The sequence below is a fragment of the Aspergillus karnatakaensis genome (assembly GCF_047715665.1).
Source record: "Aspergillus karnatakaensis strain CBS 102800 unplaced genomic scaffold BJY04scaffold_4, whole genome shotgun sequence".
Classification (NCBI taxonomy): domain Eukaryota; kingdom Fungi; phylum Ascomycota; class Eurotiomycetes; order Eurotiales; family Aspergillaceae; genus Aspergillus; species Aspergillus karnatakaensis.
The window spans coordinates 453,545-469,142 of record NW_027395716.1 but is presented as its reverse complement, the minus strand read 5'-3'; the positions used below and the strand labels follow the sequence as shown (position 1 = coordinate 469,142).

Genomic DNA, 15,598 nt, shown 5'->3' with positions numbered 1-15,598 from the left:
AGAAGATAGTGAAACTGCGATCTTGGCTTGGCTGGACCCCTGAACTGTTCATTCGGAGGGAGAAATACGTTTATCAGTCTCCTCCACAGTTCAGAATAATAGTGAGGGCTTAAAGATTATTACTGCGAAAGCTCCTGCTCAGACGTCACGACGTCGCAGATATCATCCTGCTGCCAGGCTTCGGAGCCGATTGGTGACCGATGAGATAGGGGCAGGGGTGAATGCGATATTGATAAATGCGCCCGGGGTAAAGACGAATGGCTGAACCCAAGCTTTGGGTGAAGGGAGGGCAGATTGCGATCAACTGCAATGATCTTCAGATCAACTCATGGAAGCCGGAATGGAAGGAACACGTCCTGGCTTTTGGCTGATCTGAATCTCGCGAAAATGCAGAAGACGCAATAATATCGTGCTTTGGATCTCTGGAGAGTTGGAGACGGTGATCATGGCTTTGCCTGGAGACTCGAGAGGCGAATGTGGGATGGGGTACAGTACTCCGTAGATGTCTCTTGGATCGTTGCACTTGGATCTCTCTGTGTCGCACGCGGGTTTCAGCTCGCTGGGCTGTTGGAAGGTGTGACGGTTTGACTCGTCGTGGTCCTGAGCAGTTGCAGTCTGCGACGCCCCGAGCCGAGTGCTGGAGACTGAAGATGGAGGAGTTGCTGAATGTTGATGGCTATCCCGAGCGCTAATGTGGTGATCCACAGTTCGTGCGCCATTTCCTTGGTCGCTGGTTCCACGTTCTCCATGGAGTGCGAAAAGCGGTCGGGATGACAAAGAGATAGAGATACAGATGGTTTTTGACGCATAGTAACCATCAAGATGAAAGCTGTCAAGGCTGCTGGTAAATCCGAACACCGCTGTCATGGACTCGGAGGCGGCTGTTGGAGTGTTGCAGTTGGACAGACATGAATGACGATTTGGCCCCAGCCGACCGTTTCATGAGAGTGGAAAATGATTGGACCGGTTCCTGTTTCAGGCTTGAACCCTGCAGTGCCTGCCTCCTGATTCCTTGGATCACTCTCTGCCCCTGGAGATCAGGCCAATTTCGTGGTGGGCACGGTGGAGAGGCTGAATGGAGGCACTGCCTGGCTTGGCCCCTGTGGGAAATGAAGCAAGATTCTTGGTCTTTCAGAGTCAGAGTGTCCTGGTGCTCACTGCTGAGTGCTCTCTCACACTCAGACTGATCCTGTGCAATTAGCGGAGATTGCCATGTGCTGGGCGATAAGACACCCCGCGCCATGAGCTCAGTGGCGCTTTGTTATTCTGCCCCGGCGGCTCTTCTGAGACAACAATCAATAATTTGGATCTTCTCTGCAAAGTTTGGGAGCCCATTGTAAAAATCAATAGTAAATAATGGTTAGGTTAGTGGCCAAGTAGGAGTCTAACTTCTAAGGAACAGAGGGACCCTCACCCAAGAGTCCAAGGGTTGTATGTGGTGATGATTGGTATCGTCTATCAAACGGCGCTTAGTGCACTCTCCCTCTCCCTCTCCGCTCCTTTTCCATCTCGCTTCCCACCTTGGAGGTTTCATCTTCTTCCTCTTCTTTATACCCCCATTGTTCTGTCCTTTCCTTTCCTTTCCTTTCGCTTTTCTCCCAGTCTCTCATTTATTTGCCGTTCGCGAAGGGGTTGGCCTGTTGGAACAGCTCAGGTACGCTGCGCCGATCGCTTTTTCGTCCCTGGATTCCTAACACCATTACCACTCCAGGTCGCTTCTATTCCGTCTGGCCTGCTCAGCATCTATCGCTAGGTATGTGACATTTATTGCACTGCGCTTCATACAGTCGCATCGTCATCTTTGCTCCCCCGCACCTTGCCTGTTTTCTATGCTCTTGCTGGACGACTTAATCGCTTTGCTCTTTTATCGCATCTCCCTCGTGGCAAAGCAGGGGTGCCCGAGTATCGCCCCATTCTTTCCTGCAAGGGCCCCTCCCTTGCCTGCTCTCAGCAGCCACCTGCGTCGTTTGGAATCGTTCCTTCTTCACCGGCCACCGAATATCTGCATTATAGTCCTTGTATTGTCTTGCTTGCTACCCGGCAAGAATTGCGATTTGGTTTTCCTTCTTCTCTTGTTTGACAAACTCTGCCCGGCGCAGTGTTACTCTTGTCAACAACGCCCCCGGATGCTATTGTTGCGCAATCCATTCATTCTCGCAATGTCCAATTGACCAAATCTAACATTATCCCGGTGATAGACTACATCGCGATTGAGTCGTGATCCAACACTTCCACTCATTTAACATCCCACTACCGTCATTCCTTACTCATCATGCCTTCGAAAATGCGCCTCGATGCCGGCCTGGTAGCCACGCTGGTCGCCTTCTCAGGTGTGGCCGATGCCTTCTGGCGTCTTCCTTGCCGTGGCCGTAGCGGTCTCGCACGAATGGACCCATTGGTCTCCCCCGGCGAGCCCTCATACCACGCCCACACCGTCCACGGATCCAACGGTTTCTCTATGGACTCGGCCATGGCCGACCTGCTCGGAGGAACCTGCACATCTTGCGCGGTGAAGCAGGATAAGTCCGCCTATTGGGCCCCTGCCTTGTACTTTGTTGACAACGCCACGGGTGACTCGGAGATTGTGGAGGAAGTTGGAGGCTTGCTTGCGTGCGTGATACTCCTCGGGGCTCTATTCAACGACTAACGATTGCAGCTACTACCTCTTGTATGGAGAGAACGTGCAGGCCTTTCCAGATGACTTCCGTATGATTGCCGGTGATCCGTTTCTACGAAACTTTACCTGGCCCGTTCCCGACCCTCCCAAGTCAGAATGGACTGGCGACCAATCCAGCCAGGCCGCTCTGGCCCAAAAGGCCCTCGGATTCAACTGTTTGAACTACGCTAAAGACGCCGAGCCCTCTCTCGGGCGTCACTTCTTGCCCGAGAAGTCCTACCTTGATGAGCACTGCACGGACGGTGTCCGCTTCGAACTGATGTTCCCTTCGTGCTGGAACGGCGAGGACGCCGACTCCGATGACCACAAGTCTCACGTCGCCTACCCCTCCCTGGTCATGGATGGCACCTGCCCCGAAGGTTTCGAGCACCGTATTGTGTCTCTCTTCTTCGAAACCATCTGGGATACCTACGCTTTCAAGGACCGCGACGGATACTTTGCGCTCTCTACTGGTGATCCCACCGGTTTCGGATACCACGGTGACTTCATCCACGGCTGGGAGCCCGGCGTTCTCGAGGAGGCTGTCAAGACCTGCACCAACCCCTCCGGCCAGGTCGAAGACTGCCCTGTTTTCGAACTCCAGAGCGAGCTCGAGCAGAACCTGTGCTCTTTCGACATCCCTAGCATCCTGAAGTCTGAGGATCTCACCGGCGCCAAGGGCGGTATTCCCAACGGAATTGCCATCGAATGGGGCCCTGAGTACGCCTTCCCTATCAAGTACGTCGATGGCGCTGGTCCCGCACCCTCCGCCTCCGCCAGCTCGGGCTTGGGTCTCGACATCAACATCTCGGTCGGTCTTGGCGACATTGGCGGCAACATCCACGCCGCTGACTCCAAGACCTCCACCACCGAGTCCAGCTCGACCACCCAGCCCCCTCCCCCCCCTACCACCACCACTACCTCTACTTCCACTTCCACCTGGACTCCGATCCCAACCACCTCATATGTGAAGAGCACCATCACTCAGGAGATCGTCTGGGTGGAGCAAGAGGTCGTCATCCTCGTCGACGAGAACGACGTCCCCTTCAAGACGGAGACCGGCGCTGTCGATGTCCTTTCCACCGCCTACAACACCATCACCAAGACCGTCGACACCGTTGTCACCATCCCCACGGAGCCACCGGCCGCCGAGCAACCCGTGAAGCGCCACGAGCACGACCACCTAGCCGCCCACAAGCGCCACCAGCACGGCCACCACCACTGAACAAACAAATAACAACGTGGTACACTATTACGACTCCACGATAGGCGTTCTGAGACGAAAACCTATAACCTAGGAGGAAAATAGCTATATCGCTTTTTTTCGATGTATCCATCTAACCTTTTTGTTTGATTCATTGAATTTACCTTCGACCATCCATGTGTCTGGCCGGCCCCCTTCACACTCGTTTCCCACCCAAGCTGTGGTCCGTCCTGATACCCTTTGTTCACTTCTGAAAGATATCTTATAGCTACACTTATCTTTTGACCTCACATCTTCTGTCTATGTCTATACCCCTGTCGCTCAACACGTCTCTTATCTCCGTTCCTCCTCCGTTGTATATCGCCACCTCTTCTTCCTTAGTCCTTGCTCTATTCTTGACGGATCGACCAAGTAGGCATGGTATAAAATAGATCAGCGTAGGATAGGACAGGACAGCATCCACGGCGTTAGCCCTTTCCATAACATCTCTTGACGAGACATAGGATTGGTTAGTCTGATATCTCCGCTTGATATAGGATATACCCAAATAGACCCCGCCGATGACCAGCGAATCGCGGACAGGAGTTCTCTGACCCAATTCTTCCTTGGCTAGGTTAGATAACTTACCTCGCCTTTTTACGCTTCTTGTCCTCATTCTACTGATCTGCATCTCCTTCCATTCCCTTTCCTTCCCTTCGTGACTTTATCAAATAGAATCATAGACCGGTCCGTAGAGTGCCCAACGGATCTCGGTGCTCTGTGCCTTCGAGTGCGGGATTTAAAACTTCCATTGGACTAGCTACTAGCTAGCTGGACTAGTTAAGAACTGTACGTTGTCTAGGTTGTCGAGCGAATTGCTCGGGTACTTGACGTACTAGGTAATTACCGCGAGGACACGGACAGTATGCGTTATCGCGTTTAATATGAATTTATCTAATGTATGCGGAGCGAGATACAGGATAATAGACAAAGAAGCCAATGCGAAGAAAGGGACTGGAGATAATTCTAATCGATGAGTATCAGCGGATGCAGCCGAGGGGAACGGTGATAATACGTCCAGTGGCGATCGCTGAGCAGTAATTCTAGGGATATGCGGCCTTTTTTCTTTCTTTCTAGAGGGTAAGTTAGGGACAGACGAGAGATACCCTTGTCATTACTATGAGATGCTATATTAGAAATGCTATTTTTAAAGTACTGTTGCAAAAACACCCATTGCAAAGGCCTGATGTAGACCTGCGTGCCGCTGGCTCCACATCTCCTTGAGATATCGCTCCGCCGCACGATTATAATCTCGTCCTCGGGCATCAAACATTGCGGGCTTAACGCTCCAGCTTCTCGCTTGTCGCTTACAGTCGCAGTCTTCGCACCCGAGGTCCGAAATATCCCGCCAGGCGTCCCAGTATTGATCGAGTGGGTTGGCAAAATGACACTTTCGAGTTGCGGATGACATATCTGTGATTGAGTCGAAGTGGCAGCACTCGTCTTGCGCGCCGAGGAAGAGTTTTTCGATATTCCTCGAAGACAGATTCAGGAGAAACCACGAGGTGACGCTGAATTCGTTTCTTGTGTCCCTTTGCCAATATTTAGGGCCATGGCGGAGGAGCATTCGTTCAAGAAGTTCGCGAAGCATGCGCAGGGTACAGTGGAAGTCGATTTGTGTTTGGTCGTCGAGGTACGAGCGGAACTCGAGCCGTTTCTTGCCGACTTCGGCCTCGTTGTGGCCCCATTTGAAGACTGTGTAGACGTGCTTTGTGTGTTTTTCGAAAGAGGTGAGCTTGCGTTTGTCGAGCGGAAAGTCGCTGTACTCGTCGAGCATTTTGGCGAGGATGCTGAGCCGTTTTGTGAGTTGCGATGGAAGGGATTTGCGGTTGTTTTGGAAACGTTGAACCTCGTGGGAGAGGGAGGACATGTGAAAAAGGACGTAGATGCCTCGTTCGAGGTGGCCAGCCAGGCGAAGTTCGGCTTCCAGGGTTGTGTCTACCTTGTCGTCGGCGGAGAACGGACCCCAGACTGAGGGGATGATATGTAGAGAAAGGTGGCGGGCGAGATCATGGCGGTAGAGAAATCTCACAAGCGTGTGTACCGTCAACGAAGATTGTTGTCCAGTCCATGGATCCAAGGTGAGGATCGGATCGAATGTGTCGATACTATGAAGGCGCATGAACCAGCTGCAGATGTGTGGCTCGAGAACCTTGATTGTATCATAAGTGGCTTTGTTCAGGAGGCAGAGGCTCAGAATAGAGCTTGCCTCTCCGTTAATAATGATTTGGAAGAGTACATCGGCGATAAAACCGAAAGGTAGAGCTCTCTGTTTTGAATATGTCGATCTCTATCCGCAGTATTAGTGTCTCGTGCTTTACCGGCATACTTCTTGGCTCGCTTACCATTATTCCGCTCATCCAACTTGCATTCTATTCTGGGGGTAAAGAGTAGTATGTTCCATTGAACAGAGCTCGCAAAAGTCGGCTTTGATAGTTGTGATATACTCCAGCTACCCTCGATATAAAAACGATAAAATCCCGCAACTAGTGAAAGCAGGAGGTATCATGTGCGACGGTATGACGCGTTGGCCGAATCGTCGCCCTCCCTGTGCTGCAGACCGATGTACCAAGAGGCGGAGTATGCAGGATGCAGGACCAAGGCTCGACTGGGGGTATCACCGGGTTATATATCATACGTGGAGTGGTCTCATCCCTGGCCGTCTCTTGTCCTCCTGCAGAACTGGGGGACGTGCCCTGACATTTTGCGAATTAGACCTGATGGAGCAGTGGCTGGCGTGTTGGCGCTGTAGGGAGGGCCCGGATTGACGCCCAGGCTTGCAAGGAGATGAAGGGTTTGCCGCGATAACCTGATGGGAGCATGGATGTAACCTATGAGAGGTCTATAAATAAGATCAGCAGTTGCCCTGGAGCACTAGTCGTTCGGCTGCTCCAATAGCGTTGGCTTACTAGTGGCTGTTGAGTGGTGTCATTACGACAGTGCGTTCACCGCCAGGGATGGCTGGACGGTTGGAGAAAGAAACCAAAACGACACAATCTGTTGGAGACTCGAAGAGACCAGATGGAGCGATAGAGTTCGTTACTGAGGTCCAGGCCAGTCTTGTGAGTTGAGTTTGGAGAAGGGGAGCTGGAGGAGACCCGTGGCGGAGGACCAACTTCCCCAGCCTGGACCGACCCCACCAAAGTCAAATCCGCCAAGCCGTGCCCTCCAAAAAAAAAAGAAGTCGCGATAACTCTCCCGACACTGACTGACAGCTTCTCCGCCGTGGCGCTTCCATAAGATTCAGGTAGGAAATCACTCCATGCCTTGATTGCTGGATGCTGATTCTCGGCTTATTCCAGGTCCGATTTACCCCGTCTTGAAACGATAGCTCCAAAGCCGCCCGATCCGATCTGCCCCTCACCCTCACCCCCGACTCAATAGATTCCTGCGGCCCTACCCGATACTGTGAGAGAAACATGTCAGCCACGAGAGGCCTGCCTCTCTCCGACGAATGGACCGATCCAGATGCTTACGTCGAGGCTCTGTTGTCGTTTGCTACATCATCCGACCTGTTCAGGCACCTCTGCGGAGGCGTGCATATGCTGGATTTCCTCACACGCGAGCCCGACTTGTATACTACACTCCTACCTGAGGATTGGAGGAAGTTCTTTGAACACCACAGTATCGGAGACATCATAGATCTATGCCTGCGCGATGACATCGACTCGCTGTTCGAGGCCTATAAACAAGGAAATGTTGCAGGGCAGGAGTGGAGAGGTGTCGCAGTGCTGCCCCCGCTCTCTTTGCTAGAATACATCTACAATGTCCGCCGACTCACGCTGCGCAGAGACTTTGCGCCCCACCAGCCGGGCAAGGCGACCATACCTCCGCGAATTGCAGTCGGAATGAAAGTCAAGAAGTACCACGAGGTGGCGCATTTTTCCAAGTACGTCGACTCATTGTGCAATACTGTGCAGGAGAAGCGGGGCGAGGGGATAACGCATATCGTGGACTTCGGCTCTGGACAGAGCTACCTTGGGCGGACGCTGGCCAGTCCTCCGTACAACAAACATATCGTTGCCATTGAGCGCAAACATCAATTCATAAACGGGGCCAATCGGATGGATGTGTACGCGCAATTGGCCGAGAAGAAGAAGGTGAGGATGTACAACAAGAAGGTGGAAAAGTGTAAGGTCTGCGAGGATGAAACTCTAGCGACGACGGACTCGCAACAGCAGGAGGCAGGCAAATCGGAAGAAAGCACAAATGATGGGGAGAACGAGGAGGAAGTCGCAGAGATCAGCATCTTTCGCGATATGAGCTTGACACCGAATGAACTCAACAATCCTCCTCCAAAAAACAGCATCATCGAGAAGCCGCCGCCAGACCCGAACGCACCACGTGGAGCATTGGACTATATCGAACATGAGATCAAGGATGGCTATCTCGAGCCAATTATCAAAGATGTTGTATCTTCAAGCCCAAGCACTGAGATCACAGACGAGGTACCGGCGCGCCAAGATGCCAACGTCATGGTGGTGTCGTTGCATTCGTGCGGTAACCTCGTCCACCACGGCGTTCGAGCATTGGTATTGAACCCCTCGGTGAAGGCCGTCGCCATGATTGGGTGCTGCTACAACCTGATGACCGAGCGGCTCGGCCCTGCCACGTACAAGCTTCCGGTCTTGCGGACCATGCACCCCCGACTATCGAAAGACGCTGTCGCATACGATCCTCACGGCTTCCCAATGTCCAAACACCTGGAAGAGTATCAGCACAACAGCGGAACGGGCGTGAAGCTGAACATTACCGCGCGGTCGATGGCCGTTCAAGCCCCATACAACTGGGGCACAGACGATGCAGAGGACTTCTTCACCCGCCACTACTACCGGACACTTCTGCAGCGCGTTCTGGTAGACCGTGGAATTATCCCCAAGCCAGCTATACCCAAGGATCTCTACGGCAGTGAACCCGAGAAGCCAGAGGACGTTGGCAATCCTCTTATTGTTGGGTCTCTGCGCAAAGCGGCCTTCACCTCCTTCCAGGCATATATCCGTGCCGCGGTTGTGAAACTCGGCCGTGACCCTGTCCACGGCGAAAAGGTCAAGGAAGGGATGGCTGATATTACGGATGAGGAATTAGATCGCTATGCTACGGAGTACTGGCCAACGAAGAAACGGCTCAGCGTGACGTGGACGCTAATGTCTTTCAGTGCTGCCGTGGCCGAAGCTATTATTGTCGTTGATCGATGGCTATATTTGCGTGAGCAGGAGTGTGTCAAGGAGTGCTGGGTTGAGCCTGTTTTTGACTACGGCGAGAGCCCAAGGAACCTTGCCGTTATTGGGATCAAGAAATGATTTCCTGGAGTTGGATATGAGAAGATTCACAACAGGCCTTGACGATACCTTTGGCCTACGAGGTGGGATTTAGATACCCGAGACACTATACTAGAACAAGCATGAGCGTGTTCAGCCGTTCATGCTAGAAATACAATAGACGAATAGACTAGGTTATGATTAACGAGACAACAAGAGCATTCCCCTCCCTCCGAACTTCCAAGACCCTGGTTTCTGCCTGAGGACACAACAAGCTTGGCACTCGGCACCCGCGGCAGCCGGACGTCCCGAAATCAGGCGTCATCTCAGTTGAATCCAGCAGCCTAACAGCGAATTCAGATACAGTGAGGCCTCAATCCGCATCCACTAGCGATCAGGGTCAGTGTCAAACCGAAATGGACGCCGAAAGCCAAGATAGCGACGGGAGGGAATCCCTCGCTCGACGAGCGGTACGTACTCCTCCACCCCTTGCGCCCAGCGATCTAACAAGCCGGATCCAGTGTGACCAATGTCGCCAACGAAAGGTATGCCAGCGATACGAAGGGTGCAACCCACGCAAGTCACCAGTGGCGCTGCTAATCTCCGTCCCGCACCCAGATTCGCTGCGACAAGCGGTCCCCATGCTCCAACTGCCGCACCTCAAAGATTCTATGTAGCTCTACCGGCGCGGGCCAGAAGCCTCGGGAGCCGCGGAAACGCGTCCTCATCTCGAACGAATAGTACGTCTTTCTTGGCTTCCCTGACTTGCTCTGCGTGCGGGGCTGATATTGCTGCAGTGAAAAGAAGATTGACAACATTGACGAGCGCCTTGGTGGGATCGAGCAGGTCCTGAGAGATCTCAAGGCGAGCTTGGCCTCGGGTAACGGCTCTCGGGCGCCGATGTATCACCATGCGACGCCTGTCTCGAGGCATATAAGCCCGTCGGTGCAGGACTCGAAGGATGCGATGGATCAGCAGGAGGCGAAGGGTGGGTTCGAGGGGAACTCGCTAATGGCGACGCAGTCGGCGTATGCGAGTAACTTTCTGCAGACGGCGGTGTCGCGGAGTCCGTTGCAGATGTCGGTTTCGAAGATTAATACTGCGTTGTCGACATTGAAGCAGTTGGTGAATTTCCAGGATAGCCAGGATTCGTCGGCGAGGGAGTTGAGGTTCTCCAAGAAGCAGCAGTTGCTTTCGGGGTGTGATCCGAGGGAGTTTAACATGCCGCCAGTGGATGTTGTGTTGCCGGTGTTGAGAAGGGCAAAGGGTATGACTTTTAGATATATGTTGGGTTGGAGCTGACGGAAGTAGAGAGCTATGGCGCGGCTTTACAGTCGTACTGTCCCTTTATCCCGATTGATCGTCTGACGGACAAGTGCCGCGAGATATATTTTGCAACAGAGGATTACTCGGACGCGACGTTTATTACAGTGAATGGAGGGTTGTACCAGTTGTTTGTCGCTGCAAGCTTTATGACCCAGGATCGTGCAGTGCGACAGGAGTACCAGGGTTATGTTGATATGTGCAAGAATAACCTCGAGACGACCCTTGCAAATCTGCACTTGCTAATGCCTGCCAACTTTGAGTCCATTGAGGCCTTAACTCTGGGGGTGAGTTGCCACGTTTTCAGAGAACTATATGTCTAACTGCCATAGGCTTCGCATGCCATCGAAATCTCCAAACCTTCTTTTGCCTTGACCCTCACCTCAACTGCATCCCGTCTTGCGCAGGCCTTGGGGTACCACCAATGGTCGTCTTACGAGAATCTCAACATCAAAGAACAGGAGCGCCGGCTGGGTATATTCTGGTCAATCTACTGCATGGACAGGGCCCTTGCACTACGCCTAGGCAGGGCCTCAACGATACCGGACTACGATATCGACCTTCCCACCTCGTTTGACGGATTTGCCGTCGCAGAACCATGGAAAACCGCATTCACTCTCTGGATTGAACTCGCGAGGATCCAGGCACTAGTGTACGAGAAGCTTTACTGCCCCGCGGCACTGCGCCAGAGCGAGGTGATTAGAGTGACAGAAGCCCGCAAGCTAGCTGCCCAGATGCAAGATCGTGTGATGCAGCCTTTCGAGGTTAGATTGCCTCTTTTGTCAATGCTTCGAAAAACCAACGAATCAACTCTGACATGTGGCAGCGTATTTACCCTCTTCTGGGCGACATATCCCCTGTCGACGCCCTATATATCCGCTGCGACGAAGTCTGCCGCCTCTCCGTCCTCTGCCTGATCTACCGCGCCATCCCACCAGCAACAGGCACGCCAGGGACATTTATCTCCGAGTGCGTTGACGCCGCCCGCGGCGCCCTCCAAGCACACAAATCCTGCATGCTCCTCATTAAAGAAGCAACCCCCGCCACGAAACTGTCATACTTTCACTGGTACCTCTCCACCACCACCACCCTCCTCCCTTAAAAGTCAGACAATCACTAAACCCACCAGGTCAATCCTCTACTCCCCCTTCGTCCCCTTCATCGTCCTCTTCTGTCACATAATCGAAGTCTCCTCTTGGGTGGACCTGGACCGGCTCGACGAATTCGTCGCCTCCCTGCAATCAAACTGCTCGCTCTCAACGGCAATCGCAAAGCTCCACCGCCTGTGCCAGGTCCTCTCGAACGTCGCGAGACTGTACATCGAGGCTAAGAGCCAGCTACAGAGCCAGGAGAACCAGGATCTTGCGTCTGTGGGGCATGAGTTCGATACGTATCTTAGTGCGCTTGGTCTTGCGCCGGTTGTGCCGGAGGCAGGGGCGGGATGGGCGGGGGTCCCTGTTTCGGGGGTTGGTACTACGATGCCGGGGGAGGTGAGGTTTGATGCACAGGTTCAGGTTCAAGCCCAGGCTCAGAGTCAGCAGCAGCAGCAGCATCACCATCACCATACCCATGCAGGCCCACAAATGCCACACATGACGCAGACACAACTAGGCAACTGGTTCTCAGGAAACCAGTTGATGATGGGGCTACTGGAGGAGGATCTATCGATGTTCGACCCGTCAAACCTAGCCCAATGGAATAGAGAATAGAATAGCGACCGTATCGTATATAATCATCACTAGCCATGAACAAATTATATCATAATATCAGACCAGCGCACCCCACCTGTCTCATCCACATGCTCATCCTCCCGGGGCGCTTCGCACCATAACTCAAAATAAAGAATCAAATACACTTCCCCCCATCAACGATCATCTCCGCCCCATTCACAAACCCCCCCTCATCACTCGCCAGATAAAGACACATATTCGCCACATCCGCCGGATCCGTCAAACGACCCAGCGGCACATTCCCGATAAACTTCTCCCTGTTCTCCGGCGTGTCTTCCATGCCGGTGAACATGCTAAACAGCCCTGTTCCCGAGAGGAGTGGCGAGACGGTGTTTACGCGGATGTTGTGCGGGCCGTATTCGGCTGCGAGGCCTTTGGTTGCCTGTCCACCAGCTTAGCGTCATACTTTTGGAAAGCAGCGGGCAGAATTAGAGAGTGGGAGAGGGGGGAAGTACGTTTGAAACAGCCCCCTTGCTAGCATTATACCACACCAACCCGGGTCTCGGGCGACTCGCCCCCGTCGAAGAGATATTGATTACGCTCCCGCCGGTCCCCTGCTCGATGAGTTTGCCGATGAAGACTTGGGCGCTGTAGAAGATGGATTTCACGTTGACGTTGAAGACGCGTTCCCATTCGGCTTCGGTGACTTCGAGGGTTGGCTGGTTTATAATACCTTTGATTAGCATTCGTTCATCCATCCAATTCATGTTGGGATTCTTCTGAGCAAGACGATGGAGAATCGAGAAAGAAGGGCTAAGGTAGGGAGGTAACTGTAACTGTAACTGTAACTACCTTATTCCGATAACTCGTCCCTGCATTGTTAACCAGCACATCGACACGTCCGAATTTCTCGGCCGCCAATGCGACGACGGACTTCCAGTCTGCTTCACTGGTGACGTCGACTTTTTGGAAGAGGATGTTTGACGGGTCTTGAGCGGCGACGGCTTCACTGCCCGTAGTGTTGATGTCGGCGATTATGACCTTGGCGCCTTCGGCTGCGAAGGTCGTGGCGATTGCGGCGCCGAAGCCGGAGCCTCCTCCTGTTTTTCAGGGATCGTCAGTTAAGTTGGGGGTTTAGAGGGGGAGGACAGCGGGGTAAGGTTGAAAGGACGAACCGGTGACGATGGCGACTTTGCCTTGGAGACGGGGCATGATGGATGAGATGGAGTATCGGATGGTGGAACGTGTTGCTTTTGATCTAATGGATGGAAGTGAAGAAAGCGAGGTGGGGAGAGCGAGCTCGGTTGATGTTATATGGGGATGGATGCAAAGCGGGGGAGGGGTATCGTCGATGGATTGTCCGGGGAACGAACTCACCAAGGGGAGCTTGATGTCAGGCCGGAACGAAAGCCGAGATGGGGCAGTTAGGTAGTCTAGTCGGCTATATGAGTAGCTACCAAAGTATAACATGCTCTTGCAAGATAAAGAACAGACCGGAGAAGGTCCGACCCCGCATTTCTCTTGGCTAGAGAAGGACGGCATCCATCCCTTCACCATCACCTACAATCAGTTACACAACCCTGCTGCGTCAGGCACCAACGGCCTCTTCTGGGTATACTCCGGTGAATTATTCTTCTGCTTGCTCCCATGTGATGACGGCTGCTTCTGTGGAACGGTGACTGAGACGATAAACAGGCATTGTCTTGTTCTGCTGACACCAAGGTGTTGGGTGCGAGTGCAGTGTTCCAAAAGGCTGGTAAGTTCGGGCACAAAACAGAGAATACATCTCCAATGTACCAGTACAACAAGTACACGGATATATCGACTGATTGCATACGGGTTCGAGTCACCTAGAGTGAGGCGAACTGGACTCGATCGCATGTGAGCAGCGACAGTGTAACCTGTTTACGCCAGCTGCAAGGCCCCGGGCTGGCGGGTACAAAAGCAGCCAAAAGTCCAGAGTGAAGGTACGCATCGAAGATGTCTTTTTCAGCTCGAGCACTTTTGTTGGTGATCCTTGCTGATATCTGTTTAGGGTCTGTTTGGCCCTTTGCCTTCCATGTTGACGACCCGCAGGTTGACCAGGAGTTTGTCATTACGCGTGATGTGGCCATCATCGGGGGTGGTGCGTCCGGAACCTATGCTGCTGTTCGACTGCAGGAGTTGAACCATAGTGTTGTTCTCATTGAGCGAGAGGAACGTCTAGGCGGGCATACAAAGACCTACTATGCTCCTGAAGATGGAAGCCCGATCGACTACGGCGTCTGGGTCTACTCCGACACACCTGAGTCTCGACGATTTTTCGCCCACTTCAACATCCCTATCGGTCGTCAGATCTTCAGCAGAAATCCGGTGGGCAGCCAAAGACTCGACTTCCGTAACGGGCAACGAGTTCCTCCACCAGGCGGCAATCTAACAGAAGCCATGATGCGCTATGTTGGAGTTCTTTCTCAGTATCCGTATCTAGACGGCGGATGGGACTTGCCATATCCAGTCCCGGAAGATCTCTTGATCCCATTTAGGGATTTTATTGAAAAGTACGATCTTGGACCGGCCGTGGAAACGCTCACGCTATATGTTCAGGGGTTCGCCAATATCCTCAACTACCCCACCGTCTATATCTTGAAGTACTTCAACTTCAACGTGGTCCGCGGAAGTCTCGAAGGTTTCTTGAGGCCAATAAGCCAGGCCAACGTGGACCTGTACAATGTAGCTCGCCGTGAGCTAGGTGTGCATGTCCTGCTAGGAAGCACCGTGATTAGTTTAGAGCGATCTGACACCGGACTCCATCGTATCATCGTGGAAACCCCACTTGGCAAAAAGTACATTGAAGCCAACAAACTCATCGTGACCACTCCACCTATTCCAGATCTGCTGAGAGGATTCGACCTGGACAGCCGCGAGCAGCAGATTTTCGGCCGGTTCAACTTTAGCGGGTATTACACCTCTGTCATGCACATACCGAACTATCCAAACAACACTCAAATCATCAACAAGGGAGTAGACACGCCGTACAACATTGCCGCCTTACCCGGCACGTACGTGTTTATTCCAACGCAGGTGCGAGACCTCGCGGTAGGCTACGTCGGTGGAGGTCCAGGGTACTCGTACCAGGATGTAATTGTCGAGATCATCCACGAGAATGCGCGCAGCCTCCGAACGGCGGGAATCATGGTTGGCGAGCCGCAGATGCGAGCTTACGGAGATCACGCTCCGTTCGGACTGTATGTATCGGCGGAGGAGATTGCGGCTGGATTTTATCGCGATCTGTATTCCTTGCAGGGGCATCACAAGACCTGGTATACTGGCGCTGCGTTTCATTGCCATGACTCTGGGGCGTTGTGGAGCTTTACTGAGAGGCTGTTGAACGAGCATTTTTCGAGCAGTTAAGAGATAGCAGAATTTACTATTGATGATAAGGTACAGCATTCTTGCCAGGCCAGATATA

The 15,598-nt window shown here is 52.9% G+C and overlaps 6 protein-coding genes across 6 annotated transcripts; 4 read left to right on the top strand and 2 right to left on the bottom strand.

The window, feature by feature from the left end:
- Nucleotides 1-1,993: 1,993 nt before the first annotated feature.
- BJY04DRAFT_99421 (DUF1996 domain-containing protein) lies at nt 1,994-4,315 on the top strand. Its single transcript, XM_073721438.1, has 2 exons — nt 1,994-2,610; nt 2,657-4,315. Exons 1-2 carry the CDS (start codon nt 2,273-2,275, stop codon nt 3,879-3,881), a joined length of 1,563 nt encoding a protein of 520 aa, XP_073576010.1. The 5' UTR covers nt 1,994-2,272; the 3' UTR covers nt 3,882-4,315.
- A 653-nt stretch (nt 4,316-4,968) lies between these two features.
- On the bottom strand, nt 4,969-6,267 carry BJY04DRAFT_178602 (uncharacterized protein). Its single transcript, XM_073709769.1, has one exon. The coding sequence runs from the start codon at nt 6,019-6,021 to the stop codon at nt 5,047-5,049; it is 975 nt and encodes a 324-aa protein (XP_073576009.1). The 5' UTR covers nt 6,022-6,267; the 3' UTR covers nt 4,969-5,046.
- A 929-nt stretch (nt 6,268-7,196) lies between these two features.
- On the top strand, nt 7,197-9,351 carry BJY04DRAFT_229329 (uncharacterized protein). The gene has a single exon (XM_073719045.1). The coding sequence runs from the start codon at nt 7,319-7,321 to the stop codon at nt 9,197-9,199; it is 1,881 nt and encodes a 626-aa protein (XP_073576008.1). The 5' UTR covers nt 7,197-7,318; the 3' UTR covers nt 9,200-9,351.
- A 177-nt stretch (nt 9,352-9,528) lies between these two features.
- On the top strand, nt 9,529-12,257 carry BJY04DRAFT_99373 (putative C6 transcription factor). Its single transcript, XM_073721436.1, has 8 exons — nt 9,529-9,627; nt 9,679-9,702; nt 9,776-9,897; nt 9,955-10,424; nt 10,469-10,767; nt 10,813-11,244; nt 11,307-11,548; nt 11,610-12,257. Exons 1-8 carry the CDS (start codon nt 9,574-9,576, stop codon nt 12,187-12,189), a joined length of 2,223 nt encoding a protein of 740 aa, XP_073576007.1. The 5' UTR covers nt 9,529-9,573; the 3' UTR covers nt 12,190-12,257.
- BJY04DRAFT_99377 (uncharacterized protein) lies at nt 12,258-13,593 on the bottom strand. The gene is made up of 4 exons (XM_073721437.1): nt 13,326-13,593; nt 13,003-13,250; nt 12,666-12,869; nt 12,258-12,592 (listed from the first exon to the last, which is right to left on the bottom strand). Exons 1-4 carry the CDS (start codon nt 13,360-13,362, stop codon nt 12,326-12,328), a joined length of 756 nt encoding a protein of 251 aa, XP_073576006.1. The 5' UTR covers nt 13,363-13,593; the 3' UTR covers nt 12,258-12,325.
- Nucleotides 13,594-14,130: 537 nt separating this feature from the next.
- Nucleotides 14,131-15,540, top strand: BJY04DRAFT_213724 (amine oxidase, flavin-containing superfamily; the record flags this gene model as incomplete). Its single annotated transcript, XM_073715006.1, has 1 exon — nt 14,131-15,540. The coding sequence occupies one exon, from the start codon at nt 14,131-14,133 to the stop codon at nt 15,538-15,540; it is 1,410 nt and encodes a 469-aa protein (XP_073576005.1).
- Between the last annotated feature and the right edge of the window lie 58 nt (nt 15,541-15,598).

Bases quoted from the DNA above. Each gene is read 5' to 3' on its own strand.
- BJY04DRAFT_99421 (XM_073721438.1), top strand. From the start codon at position 2,273: ATGCCTTCGAAAATGCGCCTCGATGCCGGCCTGGTAGCCACGCTGGTC. The intron at 2,611-2,656 runs GTGCGTGATACT...TAACGATTGCAG, and splicing joins GAAGTTGGAGGCTTGCTTGC to CTACTACCTCTTGTATGGAG.
- BJY04DRAFT_178602 (XM_073709769.1), bottom strand. From the start codon at position 6,021: ATGCGCCTTCATAGTATCGACACATTCGATCCGATCCTCACCTTGGAT.
- BJY04DRAFT_229329 (XM_073719045.1), top strand. From the start codon at position 7,319: ATGTCAGCCACGAGAGGCCTGCCTCTCTCCGACGAATGGACCGATCCA.
- BJY04DRAFT_99373 (XM_073721436.1), top strand. From the start codon at position 9,574: ATGGACGCCGAAAGCCAAGATAGCGACGGGAGGGAATCCCTCGCTCGA. The intron at 10,425-10,468 runs GTATGACTTTTA...TGACGGAAGTAG, and splicing joins GGTGTTGAGAAGGGCAAAGG to AGAGCTATGGCGCGGCTTTA. The intron at 10,768-10,812 runs GTGAGTTGCCAC...TAACTGCCATAG, and splicing joins TTGAGGCCTTAACTCTGGGG to GCTTCGCATGCCATCGAAAT.
- BJY04DRAFT_99377 (XM_073721437.1), bottom strand. From the start codon at position 13,362: ATGCCCCGTCTCCAAGGCAAAGTCGCCATCGTCACCG. The intron at 13,251-13,325 runs GTTCGTCCTTTC...CCTGAAAAACAG, and splicing joins CAAAGTCGCCATCGTCACCG to GAGGAGGCTCCGGCTTCGGC. The intron at 12,870-13,002 runs GTAGTTACAGTT...ATTATAAACCAG, and splicing joins GGACGAGTTATCGGAATAAG to CCAACCCTCGAAGTCACCGA.